Source organism: Python bivittatus, unplaced genomic scaffold (genome assembly GCF_059951505.1).
Source record: "Python bivittatus isolate LINGU-HERP-01145 unplaced genomic scaffold, Pbiv_v1 ctg000700_np1212, whole genome shotgun sequence".
Taxonomy (NCBI): domain Eukaryota; kingdom Metazoa; phylum Chordata; class Lepidosauria; order Squamata; family Pythonidae; genus Python; species Python bivittatus.
Window position 1 is genome coordinate 27,083,099 of NW_028277098.1, and position 14,821 is coordinate 27,097,919.

Consider the following 14,821-nt stretch of genomic DNA (forward strand, 5'->3'; position numbering starts at 1 on the left):
CAGTTTCCATGGTTTTGTTCCAGAATATTGGAAAGTTGCTAATGTAGGAAATAGCGTAGAAAAAAGTAACACGACATATTATATAGAATAGGGCTATAGGAATCTTGTTCTAAGACAATGTTGAATTTCACTTCCTAGCAGCTTATTTGTGGCATTTCTGGCATTTAAATGGATCTCAAATAGCAGGATTCAGAAAAATTGCTGCTAGAGCTCTAGAGAGCTACTTTCAGTTGGTTTAGCTAGACAACTCTGTCTGGATATGGTCAGAGCCAGAATAGGGCTGTTTTGAATGTATAATAAATCTTATGACACCTTTGAGGTTGCATTAAATAGTGTAATTGATAGATTAAATTAGTCTCTTTTCTAAATTACACTGCCATGTAAGAAAATTTGATTTTCCTAGATCCAGATGCCACTACTTTTTAACCTCTTGGACATAATTCAATGCTCATCTTACTTTATGACTGTCCTTTTATTATGTTATATTCATTTTTATAGGTAGTTTTTGGTTTTATGATTTTTGATTTACTGTTATTTTAATTCTACAAAGTTGGTGTCATACAGTTTTTATTTTTGAAGAGTAGAGCTGGTGATTTTGCCAGTCATTAGAGGGCAGCACATTCTCTCTTTAACATTTGAACAAATTATATGGGATTGTTTTCTGTTTAGTGTTCCTAAAATACAGTGCAGTATTTGTATTGGGGGAAAATATTAAAACAGAAGCCAGCAGAAATCCACAGTATGGAATGTTAACATAATAGTTTAAGATTAATTAGAATTAGGAACTATATCTATTTTACAGAAGTAATTGGCTATCCACAGTCTCCTATTATGGGAAATACCTGTTCAGTACTAAATAAAAGGTATTCATTGTGTGAATTAAAGTTTGAATGCTGTGATGCATTATAGGTTAAGATTTTTCAATTGTGTTCTGTGAAGCCCTAAGGTTCCAGGAGAATTTGGTGGGTTTTGTGAGAGACTAAGACCAAAAATAAATAAATACAGTGGTACCTCGGGATACGAATGCCTCTACTAATGAACTTTTCGGGTTACGACCAGCTTCGGCCGCAAAAATTTACCTCGATGTGCGAACTCCGCCTCAGGGTACGGTCATTTTTCCGCCCTGACACGTGGTCTGCGGCCATTTTTCCACCCCTGACATGTGGTCCGCGGCCATTTTTCCGCCCCTGACATGTGGTCTGCGGCCGTTTTCCCGCTGCGCCACGCCCGGCTGTTTTCCCGCCGCGCCCGGCCATTTTCCTGCCCCTGACGTGTGGTCCGCGGACGCCAGAACGGATTAACGGTAATTACATTGAACCTCATGGGAAAATTTGCTTCGGGGTGTGACCAAATTCGGGCGGAGGGCGGAATGGATTAACTGTATTTACATTGAACCTTATGGGGAAATTTGCCTTGGGGTGCGACCAAATTTGGAGGGCGGAACGGATTAACCAGATTTACATTGAACCCTATGGGGAAATTTCCTTCGGGTTACAACCAACTCGGGATACGCCCAGAGTCACGGAACGGATTAAGTTCATATCCCGAGGTACCACTGTAAATCATTCAACAGCAGCCAGGTTTGATCACTAGATCTTTGCCTCATGAGCCAGAGTCCTGGGATTTTCTTAAAGTAACAGGTTCCATGGCCTGAAAAAATTTGAAACCCCCTGATATAGGCAGCTATTTTCATTAATGAAGTTTTCTATTTTGCTAGGTCATCCCCATACACGAATATATAATTATTTGATTTTTCTACTAATTTTTAGTAGCAGATAAAAGTTAAAAGATCTTGTTCGGGTCTCCACATATCTTCATGGCAGTTGACATTGAAGTTATAAAGTCATGAAGTGCTAAGGCTGGATATATTTTGATGAACCAATATATCTTTCCATTTTTCCTACAAGAATTAAATTTGAGGTTTAATATTTCTATCCAATTTATATTTTTTGAAAAGTTTAAATATTTGCATCTCTCTTTGAGAAAATAGTCATATTATTGTAGATTTTGTACTTCTTTATTTCAGATTAAGCACACTCATTGTTACTAACACCAACAGAAACTACCAGTTAAGGTGGAAGAAAAACTCTAAAGATAAAGTTGTAGTTTTTTTCAGAATGATAACACTATGGAAGAGAACTTTTAGAAAAAAAATAGAAATGAATCTAAACATTTTATTGTTTTGTTAGTGTGAATTGCATTAGTTTGTATTCAGTGTAAGGTCAGTGGATTTCTGTTCACACAAATACCTCTCTATATTCTTCTGTGCACACTTATTCTTTATACTTTCTGCATTTTTGGGGAAGGCACATAAGGTAGGGTTATTCTGTGGAATAATCATAGAATCGTAAATTTCTGAAATAGGTCAATTTTAATTTCAGATTTGCAGAGTCAGTTCTGCAAAAGTGTTTATTGGGCAAGGTAATAAAATTTTTAAAAAGTGGGTAATACTAAATCATGGAAATGGTAATTAGTCATGATCCTAAACTGAAATGGGGGAAAGTTGCAGGTTGGACTCACATGTTGTACTAACCATAACTGGTTGGTTGTTTTTGAGTTAGTGTGCAGAGATTTGTATTTAGGATAGCAAGACACATTTAAAAACATATGGTTGTTTACTGGTTGTAATACGATGTGCAAATAAGGATGCATAGTTTGTCTTTTCTTGACTTTTTCCTGGGGTATTTTGTGCTCTGTTCCCAAAGATGGCAGCTAACAGGGAAGGAAAACAAAGAATAGCTTAAACAAGTTATGATTACTTAGTTAACTAGCAAGACAGATTCTGGCTTGTTTAACAAACCATGGTAAAATAAACTATTATTTAGAATTACGTATAAATGCAGTAGATTCTTTTTGGTGCTGTGATGATTCCAGGTTACTGGAATAAATTTTTGGTTTTCCATTTTTGTAAATTTAAAATCTGGTTTTTACTCAGACCTCTGTCTATCCCTATGTGAAATACACAGGTTTGCTTATAGGTGGAAAGCAGGCATGTTTTCTTACATTAATGTAGTTGGAAATAAGTTTAAATTTGGTATTAAGGGGGGGAAAAGCCAAATTGGACTTCCAGCTTCTGGGTGCTGGAAAGATTGTACTGGAGAGAATAAAGATCCAGCTGCTGGGTTGGAGAGTATTCTCCAATATTTTTAGTATTGATCTTGCAAGGCTTGGGGAATTTTTTTTAAAGATGGTACTAACATTTTATCTGCTACTTTGGTAGCTCAGTAGCTTCAGAGACCTGAATGGGAGGGGCAGTGCTTAGGAGGTGAGAGCAGGTGGGGCTTGGTAGATGTGAAGGAAGTGAATCCTCCTAGTAGAAGATATTTTAAAATCAAATGTGAAGGAAGATAATAGCAAATCATTCAGTATTGTTGTCAAGAAAACTCTAAGGGAATGGCTGAAACACTGAAGTGAGATGTTGAAATCCTTAGGCTGAAAGGTATCCTAGCTACTGGAGAAGAATGTCAACTTTCAAGCTATCATGAAAGCCAGAGAAGGACAACATGAAAGCTTTGGGTAACAAAAAGATGTATGATGACTGAACATAAGCTTTCACTGTCAAGCAAGAAAGGATAAGGAAAAATAACCTAAATCAAGAATGTCAGCAAATAGAAGGAAATACCAGGGAAAGGAAAACAAAGTTTTAGAAATTACAGAAATATTTATAAGTAAGAGTATTCAGGAGTAGCCATAGAAGAGATCTAATGTAGACAGATAAGATTAAAGGAAGATGGAAATATCACACTACAATACTTTACAAAATGGATTATAGAAAAGCTGAAACATTTTCAGAGAAGGAATAGATTCTGGAGCTGACTCCACTAAAAAGTAAGATGTGACAAGGAAAATATCATTTATCAAATAAGAAAGTACCAGGTGCAGATGAAATACACAGCGAACCATTTCACTATCTTTTCTACAGTTTTAACCCCCAGCAGCTCTATTTCAACAAGTATGGAATGAAACTGAAAAAGATATGTATATATCCCTACCGAAGAAGAAAGATTCAGGAGAATATGAAAGTTATTGCAACATTGCATTAATTCCTTCTGTTAAATTTTGCTTACTATTTTACTATTACTTTACCATACTTACAGAGAAATGCCCTATGTCCAGGCAGGTTTCAAAAAAAAACAGAATTACATAAGATCAGATATCTGAACTTAGCTAACTTAAGATGTTAGCTATTTATTTGCCTGATATTGGTAATCTGTTCTTTATAAACCTTTAGTCAATTTATATTTTAGTAATTGTATAATATGTCACATCAGATTGAGAAAAATGTAGTTTCTGCAGTTAGTGAAGTAGAGTTGTGCAATTGATGGGTTTTGTATTTAGAACTAGGGCCTAGGCAGGTAACAGCAAATAGAATAACTTGTTGCCACATTTTAAGACTGCTGAGGGGTTTCTTAATCCTGCTGTATATTTGAAGAATTGGGATTAATGTATTTCTTTATAATAGGTTATATTACCTAATAAACCGATGAATCTCTCTGGCATACTTCCCTTGCATTGACTAACAGTGGTCCCTGTGAAGGAATGAAGCTGGGGTTGCTGTCTCAAAGCTCAGCTCAGCTCAGCTCAGCTCATGCTTTTCTTCAAATGGTTGTAAAGGTTTACAGTCCCAGAAACTTGAGAGGAGATGGATTCATTCATTCACTCATTCCCCCATCACAGTTTACTCACAAGCAGCTACGCTGGTGTTCCAGCTGCCTGGCTAATTGAGTCACACCCTGGTGTTTCCAGGAACATGCCAACGTCCAGAGCCAGCCTCACCCCACCCATTCCCTTACCTTACAGAGTGAACACTAAGACAGAACATGTGGAGGTGTGTAGGAGAAAAGCCAAGCAGATGATGCAGAAGGTGATGTCTGCAGATTTACAACTATTACAGGCAGGCAAGAGGGCTATCGGTCAGATGGCAGGGCCACAAGCTATGGTAAGCAGCATATCCTGGTGGGATTCCTGCCTGGAGCTTGGCTTGGGAGCTCAGCTGGAGGGCTCAAAACCAACACTGCTTAAGAGCAGAGCTTGGCTGGAGCTTGGCAGTAACCAGAAAAGGAGCAACTACACTGAGGCAGTGACTAATCCCAACAAATATAAGGACTTTTGGAGGGAGGCAAAGGTTGTTTGTCACTTTACAAACTTAAGACTTTTATTTGTTATAAGGACTTAACCATCAAAGACTTATTTATGTGGGTACAACAACTTGCAAAGCCTAGGAGAATGGAGTTAACCCAGGGTAACAGCCTGTTATTGGGAAAGGTATGCACTACAATAAGGCATTTTGTACAGTTGTCTTCTGTGCTGTAGTGTGTCCAGTCCTTGGAAAACAAAGAACCCTCGTAGTCCCACAGATAATTTTGTAGATGATATCCTTGTTTAGATAAGAATATATGTATTTGTATATATTAATGAAATATGTAATTTCTTTAACATGATTTAAAAAATTGATAATATGCTATGTTTATTTATTGCATTATCCTGATTAGTTCTGCTCTTTCTATATTATGCCATCTTATGCTCACAGTATTTTTGCCAGAGTTATCAGTGACACAACACTGTTGGTTGTTAAGGCAGGAATGGTGCCTAATTCACAAGAGGGTACTTCTCTCCAGTGAGTCATATAGGTCATTCCCATGTGTGTGGAAAAATATTACATAATAGCTATGCTCAGTGTTCTATTTATATAGTGCCAGAATTTCAAGTACATCTTGCTTTTTTTAGATGCAGTAAACAGTAATGAGAGTTTGTCTCAAAGCGAAGTTATTGCTAGGCCTTAAAAGGAACAATGCTTAAATATTTACATAGAGGCTAACAGCCAAGAAGGGAGCATGAATCCCAATGTAAGTTTGCAAGGAGATGATAGGATGGTGGAAGGAATGCATCTTAGCTGTTCTTGCTGTCCATGTTTTAGCCTCATTTTTTTTCTTAACTTATGCTTTTTAAAAAATTTCAATTACATTAGCAAACAATAAATTCACCTCAGGGGTTGGTTGATGCCATCATGAGAAGCAATCAAAATGGCACAGAAATGTTTTCAGACATTTTAGTTCTCCAGAACTCTTTGTTAGACAAGATGTTACCAAAAGTAGGGGACGTGGAAGAAGCGTAGCTGTGCAAACATTAGGCCAATTATGAGATCTATAGTTTAAAGTCAGTTGCAAGATGGAGATTGTAAACGAAATTAATCAGTCAGAGATTGGTGTTGTGTCAAGAGATACCTAGCATGCAGGACAAAGAATAATGGCTGACCTACAGAAGTTCTGAGAAAAATCTGTTCTCATCCTTCTTGATTATTTTATTATTTATTTACCTAACAAATTTATAGGGACACCCAACTGACACACAGTTACTTCGGGCAGTTCACAGAGTAAAATCCCCCATACAAAAAACCCATCAACTCCTACTCCCCACAGCAGCCAAAAACACATTCGACACAACCACTTGATTGGCTTCTTTCAGCTTGAATTATGATTCATCCCCTGCCATATCTATTCCTAGAAGTCATTCTTACTCATTATAATTCTTTACAATAAAACTTTGTAGAAGTTACGTTGTCATTTTGTTCAGCTGATTCAGCTGGGGCAAGCTGTAACACAATTTATTATGAACTAACTAGATTAGATATTAGTAGTACTGTAAATGTAGGCATATCTCAGTCATGGTGTTATCTTAGCAATACAACACATTTTAAATTTGATCTTAAATATTCACAGCTATAGCTTAGTCTTATACATTCTGAGAAAAATCAGATAAAATTCTTGATGCTCTTGTCTGTTTTCTATGTGTGTAGCCTTAGTAGGCGTCTTCTGCAACACAAGGGTTGGTACGAAGCATTGAATTTAATTATTTCTAAGGCTTCTTCAAACCTCTTGCCTTGTCTTTTTAGAGGAAGCCTTTTCTGAGTCATGATTTGGAAAATAGCTCCACTTAATAATGCCAATTATTTTGGCACATTTATAGTTTATGAAATCATGACTATATCTGGAATCTTTTCTAATGACAGATTGTTTCCCTTTTCTACAGGCTTGATAGCAAGCCAGCAGCTGAATAACTAAATACCCTTCATTAGCAACAAATCAGCTTTCACAGTTTATGTGAAATGTTTTTTATATGTAGTAGGAAATTTTTGGGCAGTGAGATTATTCTCCACTTTAACTTGTAGTTTGTTAATTTTATATGCTTTTGGAAAGAACTCTATTACAGAATTTCTTTCTAATGTAGTTTGAAGTCATAAACATTTCACTTTTTAAAACAGCACAGATGGGGCATTATGTCAAACTTGCATCTCAAAGATCTTCAGATTCTGAACTAACATAGAGTTCATATGCCAATAAAAACTTGTAATACATATATACATACCCATCAATTATTGAATTTCCTTTTGGGACAAGCAGCATGAAGCAGACAACAGAAATTAAGTTAGAAATATTAAGCTCAAAAAAGCTTATTTACGATATCTCTTTTATCTGGAAAGACTGAGCCGGCCAGAATTCACCATCTGGCCACCGATCTCTGCCGCAATGCTGTTCCCACTCCTTCAGGGACACCTAGTTGCCATAAATACTCACCTAGAAGCCCACTCTGGACAGCTGCTCCTCATGAGTAGACTGCAGGAACTGAAGTTTTTGTGGTTGGCTCGTGAGCTGAGCAGCTGGGAGTTGAGGGATTTCAGTCAAGCTCACAGCCGTAATGCAGCCTATATGGACACAAAGTTCGCATGAGCCTCAGTTTCTTAAACACTTTTGGATGTAATTAATTTACGGCTAAAGAGGGATTTTCTGTATAAGAGAGTTCCGCTTGGTGAGCCAACATTTTTTCTGAATTAAAATTCTGAAAAAAAAGGGGGGGGGGGTTAAAGATTCAAAAATTTTTGGGAAAAAGCTTAACAGAGTGGATGTAAGAAAATTTAAAATGGATAAAGGGGATAGTTACTTTGAATTTTTTTTGGTAAAAGTGCTTTTGAACAAATTGGAATTAAATAGACAAACAAAACAGCTTTGTGGGAATGTTTTTTGTTTACCATTAAAGAGTGCAGACAATTGGTGGATTTTACAAAACAAAAGATAAAGGTAATAAGCCAGACTGTGATGCTGATTGTAACTAAGGAGTGCCATTTGAGAGAAAATAGGGGGGGAGAAGGGAAGGCTTGTCCTTTACTCTTTTCCTTGCAACTGAGTCACTTTCACTTTTGGATTACAATATTACAATGGCAACCACCGGAAAAGTAGCAAAAACAGCAGAGGGGAAGAGAGGATCGCTAGGGCACCTGCAGAGGGAGGAATTACACCAGATTTACTTCAGAAAATGTTTGAGGAATTGGGCAATAAGTTAGCTGAATCACTTCATACTAAATTGACAGCTTTTCAAAAAAGAATGGATCAAAGACTTGTAAAGATGAAAGAGGGGATGAAAGAAGTTAAGAAGATGGAAAGCTCTGTAAAACAAGTGTCTGGAGATGTAAAACATATTAATGACAAAGTGGAAATTCTGGAAAGTAAGACAGGAGTTATAGACAAAGAGCTGGAAAGAGAATTAGGTAATTTAGCACTACTGGAATTGAGAGTGAAGGAATTTTGTTTGAGATTTAAAGCAATCCAGAGGATTCTGGTGAAGATACTAGAGAAAATGTTATTAAAGCTTTAGCAATTTTTTTGGATTGGGATGAGGAAGATAGAGGCAGAAATTGATAAGATATATAGAATAAATGCAAGATTTGCGAGAAAGAGAAATGTTCCAAGGGATGTTTTGGTGAACTTTGTCAGGATGAAGACAAAGGATCAAGTTTTGTAACAGCATTTTAATACAAGATTGAAGATTGATAATACAGATGTAATTGTTCTTATGCAAAATCCCAATAGGAATTTTTTGTAAAGAGAAAAGTTGTTGTTTTTTTTGGACTGGTAGATTAAAACAGAAAAAGATTACATTTCGATGGGACAAATTGGAAGGTGAAATGTTTACTGTTTAAAAGTAAATATCACAACTGAATTCTGGTTGCTACAGAAAGAAGCAGTGGTGGAGGATTGTAAAAAGAAATTAAAATAATTTTTTGAAAATAATTTAGATGAAAGTACTGATTTAAGAATGGTTTGGGACACAAGTAAAGTTTTTATTTGAGGTTATTTTGTACAACATAATAGCGAACTCAAAAAGAAGAGTCAGAAAACACAAGCTATGGGTGAGATAAAGAGAAAAGAAGAATTAAATTTCCAGAGGAGATAAGTATTTCTCAACAAATTAAGCTTTTACAATGACTATGTTAACAGTAAGAGAAATGGAAATAAAAATGAACTATGTAAAGAAAAAAAAATTGAGTTTGCAGACAAAGCAGGGAAACAGTTGGCATATAAATTATGAAAAGAAAAAGAAAATGATATTGAAATTACAAGAGGGCGATGCTGTGTTAATGGGTAGCGTGGCTATACAAAAAGCATTTCATCAATGTTATTCCAACTCATATAAAGGAAATGATATCTCTCTGGAGAAAATAGATGAATATCTAAAACAAAATTTACCGAGGATTACAGTGGAACAGAAACAGATTATGAATGGACCTGGTTTCTGAAGCCATAAAAAAGATTAAACCAGGAAGGGTGCCTGGATCAGATGGATTATCAGGTTCTTACTCTAAATGTTTTGAGGGTGAACTTTTACAACCTTTACAAAACACAATGAATTCTATCTTACAGGGAGGAAAGATGCCAGAGAGTTGGAAAGAGGCCAATATAGCACTAATACCTAAAGAAGGATAGGATTTGACTTTAACTAGAAATTGTAAACCGATATCATTATTGAATAATGACTACAAGTTGTTTGCAATGATTCTGATAGATTGAAAATAATCTTGCAAGAATTTATTCATGAGGATCAATGTGGTTTTTACCTAAAAGACTATTAAAGGACAATGTTAGAAATGTGTTGGACATTTTGGAATATTTGGAACAACATAGTGAAAAACAAGCCACATTGGTTTTCTTAGATGCAGAGAAGGCCTTTGACAATTTGAACTGGGTTTTCTTGTTTAAAGTTTTGGAAAATATGAACTTTGGAAAGAACTTTATAAAATGGGTAAGGTCGATTTACACTTCACAGAAAGCACAAATAATTATTAATGGAGATCTAACAAAGCCTTGTGAGATACAAAAAGGAACAAAACAGGGATGCTCACTGTCTCCTCTCTTGTTTATTTTGGTTCTTGAAATACTGAATAGAGATATAAGACAAGATGAGGGGATTGTGGTAGTAAAGATTAAAAAGAAAATGTATAAGTTAAGGACTTTTGCAAACAACTTGATGTTGGTTTTGGAAGATCCTACTTTCACATGTACACCTATTGTCACCTAAATGTCACAATTCATACTTCAGACATACACTTCTGCCATTGCATTCAAAATTAACCTATACCACTTTCCTGTTACCAGTTCAACATCAGGCCACCTTAATTCAGATCTATGACAACCTTTTTTTCTTAGTTTCACAGACACTTAAGAAACACTACACAGATACTACACATTTGTTTCATTAATTCATGCTGTTTACTATTCATCCATTCCAAGTTATAGTCTTCCATATGCCATGGACTCATACCCCTCATCGCTTTAGGCTTTCATGTAATTCGTTCTAATAAGATAAGGTGTGGCCTAGATTACCAGATTTATTGGTGCCTATGCCACCTGCAATAATCCCCCCTAAGGGTAAGGACAATATCAGTCAGTTTTGGCACATTTGGGCCAGTATGCCAAAAATTCAAAAACCAGTTTTACCCCAACATGCTCACAACATCCTATGCAAGCTAGGATATTTAATATAGAAATTAGTTCGCATGCTGACATACTGATGCCCACATCTCATCACCTAGGAGGGTGCAGTATACTGATATACCCACTCAGCATTAATTGTCAATTTATTGTCAATGAAAACTCATTCTGTTAAAAGGCACATGTTATTTACATTTTACTGAAATAAGTATGTTAACTTGCTAAACTGAATGTTACCAAATTATTAAAATATGCTTTTAGATACTTTAAAGTATAGACTAGTAATTTAATACAAAGAGCTACAATTAATTGATAGTGGAAAAGACTGTTTACATTTGATAACCCAAATGACTTTTTAAAATAGTGCATTCTCAGCTGAATGTCATGAGTTGAAATTGGATACTACAAATAAACTACCTGCAATTCATTTATTTTATTAATTAATCAGATTTATATGGCCACCTGTCTCACAAGAAAGTGACTCTGGGCGATGTACAACAGTCCAATAAAACAAATATATAAACACTCATACATAAAACCATTATATAGTAATTATTAAAACATTAAAAACTATAAAAACAGAACTAAAACAGAAAAGAAAAATAATAGGAGAAGGGATGTTAATAATAGAGCCGCCTTATTAGTTCATCTGTCCCCTGGAGTCCCCAGGCCTGCTGACATAACCAGGCCTTGAGGGACCTTCGAAAACTCAGGAGTGATGGGGCTGATCTCACCTCTGAGGGGAGAAGGTTCCACAATGCAGGCACCACAGCAGAAAAGGCCTGCCATTTAGGGCCCGCCAAACATAGCTCCCTGGACAACGGAACCTGTAATATACCCACTCTCCTAGATCTAGTGGGATGGGCAGATGAAATCAGGGAGAGGTGGTCCCTCAAATAACCTGACCCCATGCTGTGAAGGGCTTTAAAGGTCAACACTAGCACCTTGAATTGGACCTGGAAACAGACTGGTAACCAATGCACTCGCGAAGCAGAGGTGTAATGTGGGTGCTTCCAGAAACACACATAACTGCTTGCACTGCCGCGTTCTGCACCAGCTGAAGTTTCTGGATACTCTTCAAGGGCAGTGCATTGCCGTAGTCCAACCTGGAGGTGACCAGGGCATGAGTGACTCTGAGTAAGGCCCAGTGGTCCAGGAATGGGCACAACTGGTGCACAATATGAACTTGTGCAAAGGCTCTCCTAGCCACAACTGCCACCTACTTATCAAGCAGGAGTTGTGAGTCCAGGAGGACTCCCTGGTTGTGCACAGGGTCTGTTAGGGGCAGTGCAGTCCCACCCAGTACCAGCATTGGTATAATCCCAGAAATGGACAGCCTCCAAACCCCAAGACACTCAGTGTTGCCAGGGTTCAGTTGAAACCTGATGTTCCCCATCCAGACCCTCATAGCCTCCAGACACTGGGATAAGACATCCATAGCATCGCTTATAATACTTACACATGTAATACTTATGTGTGCAGTACCTTTAACAAAATGTGGCTTTGGCTGCTTGATCTATTGGTGGGGTTGTACCTTGAAGCTATTTTGCCTCTGGAGGACTTGTGGCTACAGTTGAAAGAATTAGCTAAGCCCTGTGCTTCAGATTCTGCATTTTGAGAATCCAGTATTTCTCTCTTCATAAAATCAATATTGTTACAGAGGAATGCAAGATTTAATGAAATCAGATTATCTGAATAATCAAACAAATGAAATTCAAAATCATTGTTTTTCTGGGATCACATCTTGAGATATGACATAAAGGATTTTGTTTCTTAAGCTTTATCTCATTTTTTAAAATTTCCAGATGTGATTTCAGAGCACAAAATTCATATTTATTTATTTATTTATTTATTTATTTAATTAATTTGTCCCTGCCCACCTCCCCACAATGGGGGACATATGCTGAATTTTGAAACCTGAAGACATGGTTTTGCCAGTGGGCCTGGGGATCCCAGGTTGCTGCAGAGCCCATCAAGTGTTTGTTTGAATGTATTGTTGTTGCCAGGGGGGTGGGGGGTCTAGTGGGCTTGTATTTGGGGTTTTATTTATATAAGCTGCCCAGAGTCACCGTGAGTGAGTTGGGCAGCCATATAAATTGCTTTAATAGATAAAAAATAAATATGCGGTTAGTATCTGTTGGACTTGCGTAACCTAGGTTTTTCATAATAGGCAAATGAATTACAGTGGTACCTCTACTTACAAATGCCCCTACTTACGAAATTTTCGAGATACGACCAGCTCCGGCCCCAAAAATTTACCTCTACTTACGAACTCGCCTCTACTTACAAACCGGATCCGCGGCCATTTTCCCTGCTGCCACGCGGTCGCGGCTTCCTGTGGGCGAGATCGTGGTAGCAAGGAGACGTTCGGTGAGGCTTGTGTGTTTTGTGGCGTTTGGAAGGTTTTTGAGATTTAAAAATAAAATGCATATGTTTCAGAACTGTTTAGCCGTATTTACGTTGAACCTTATGGGGGAAATTTACCTCGGGGTGCGACCAAATTCGGAGGGCGGATTAGCCGTATTTACATTGAACCTTATGGGGAAATTTGCCTCATGGTGCGACCAAATTCGGAGGGCGGAACGGATTAACCGTATTTACATTGAACCTTATGGGAAACTTTACCTCGACTTGAGACCAACTCGAGTTGCAACCAGAGTCACGGAACGGATTAAGTTTGTAACTAGAAGTACCACTGTATATCTTTATTGGTCATGGTATGTTTCTGATTTGTCCTTGATAATTGAAGTAAAAGGCTTAGCACTGATTATATTTTGCTGAATGTGTTGTTTCTTATTGATGCTAGAAAGCAAGAATTGATTTTAAAATGCTCTGCTTGATATGAATGTCATGTATGTGAAGTTACAATAACTCACATGAGACCTGCTACTAATGATCTGTCCATTCATTTCTAAGTACATCTAACCCTTTCCATTCTTCCTCTTGCCTCTAACTAAGCCAGGTACCAAGAGAAGTGCTGAGCATAAAGGGGAAGTTTGATTCAGTGACATAGCAACGCTTGCAGATTTTTGATTTCTTATCTTAGAGAAATATATCACTTTGTATGAATGTAATGTCTCTGCTGCTCATTGGTTGCCCATGCTTGAGCTGGTAAAGTTTGATAGTTCAAAGGATATAATACCATCACTGTGAATATTTTTGAAAAACATTTGACTTTAAGGCCTGTTGTTATTTATGAAGAATTATGATCATTCCTTTTATATAGGCCCTTCCACTGGAACTTTTTCACCAGAAGCCTCCCACGTGTTTTCTAATTTGCTATTGTTTTAATTGCTTAGAGGTGGTTACAAATGCCAATGAGAAAAAAAAAATGTTTGTAAACAACTTTCCAAAAGGAATAAACTAGTTTTTTGCATATTCAGGTGACAGAGTAATAGATGTAGGGTCAGAATGGCGAACATTCAGCAATGACAAAGCAACTAAAGACCCATCTCGAGTTGGAGATACCCAGAATCCTCTCCTTAGTGATGGAGACTTGACTACAATGATTGGCAAGGTAATATATAAATTTTTAACTTTAAAATGTGTGAATGTTTTAATGTTCAAAGATGCATTGCATTAACAAGAAAATGTTGCTAAACATGAATTTGTTAGTCCTAAGACTGAGAATGCTTTTGTTTTGATAATTTCTTGATATTCTCACTTCTTGTACAGTATTTGGTAGTTTTTTCTCCCAATATGAAGAATGTAGGAAGCAGAGAAAATGTTCACTTTTTTTGTTACTTTGAATCCTTTGGGAAATTTATATTAGAAGTTTTAGCTTTCTTATGCTTCCTCACCTATTTATATTTGGTACATCCAGGGCTAATTTGTACAAATCTAATGGTATTTTGGTCCTGTTACCAAAATAAGATGCTTTCACACATCCATATGAAGAAGTCCTTCATCACTGAAAATCTGAAAGTATTACTTTTTTATCTTGTTTACAAAGTGGAGACAAAAGTAACGTCTTACACATCTGCAAAATTTTTCACTGCAAGAATTCACTGCAAGTTAGTTTCCATAACAGGAAGAACTACTGTAAATCAGTAAATGTA

The 14,821-nt window shown here is 36.8% G+C and overlaps 1 protein-coding gene across 1 annotated transcript in view; it reads left to right on the top strand.

The window, feature by feature from the left end:
* Positions 1-14,821, top strand: part of GTF2B (general transcription factor IIB) — a 38,522-nt gene that overhangs the window by 10,892 nt on the left and 12,809 nt on the right. The window contains exon 3 of the mRNA XM_007423638.4: positions 14,147-14,280. Within this exon, the coding sequence (XP_007423700.1) occupies positions 14,147-14,280 (134 nt within the window). The remainder of the gene's footprint in view (positions 1-14,146; positions 14,281-14,821) is intronic.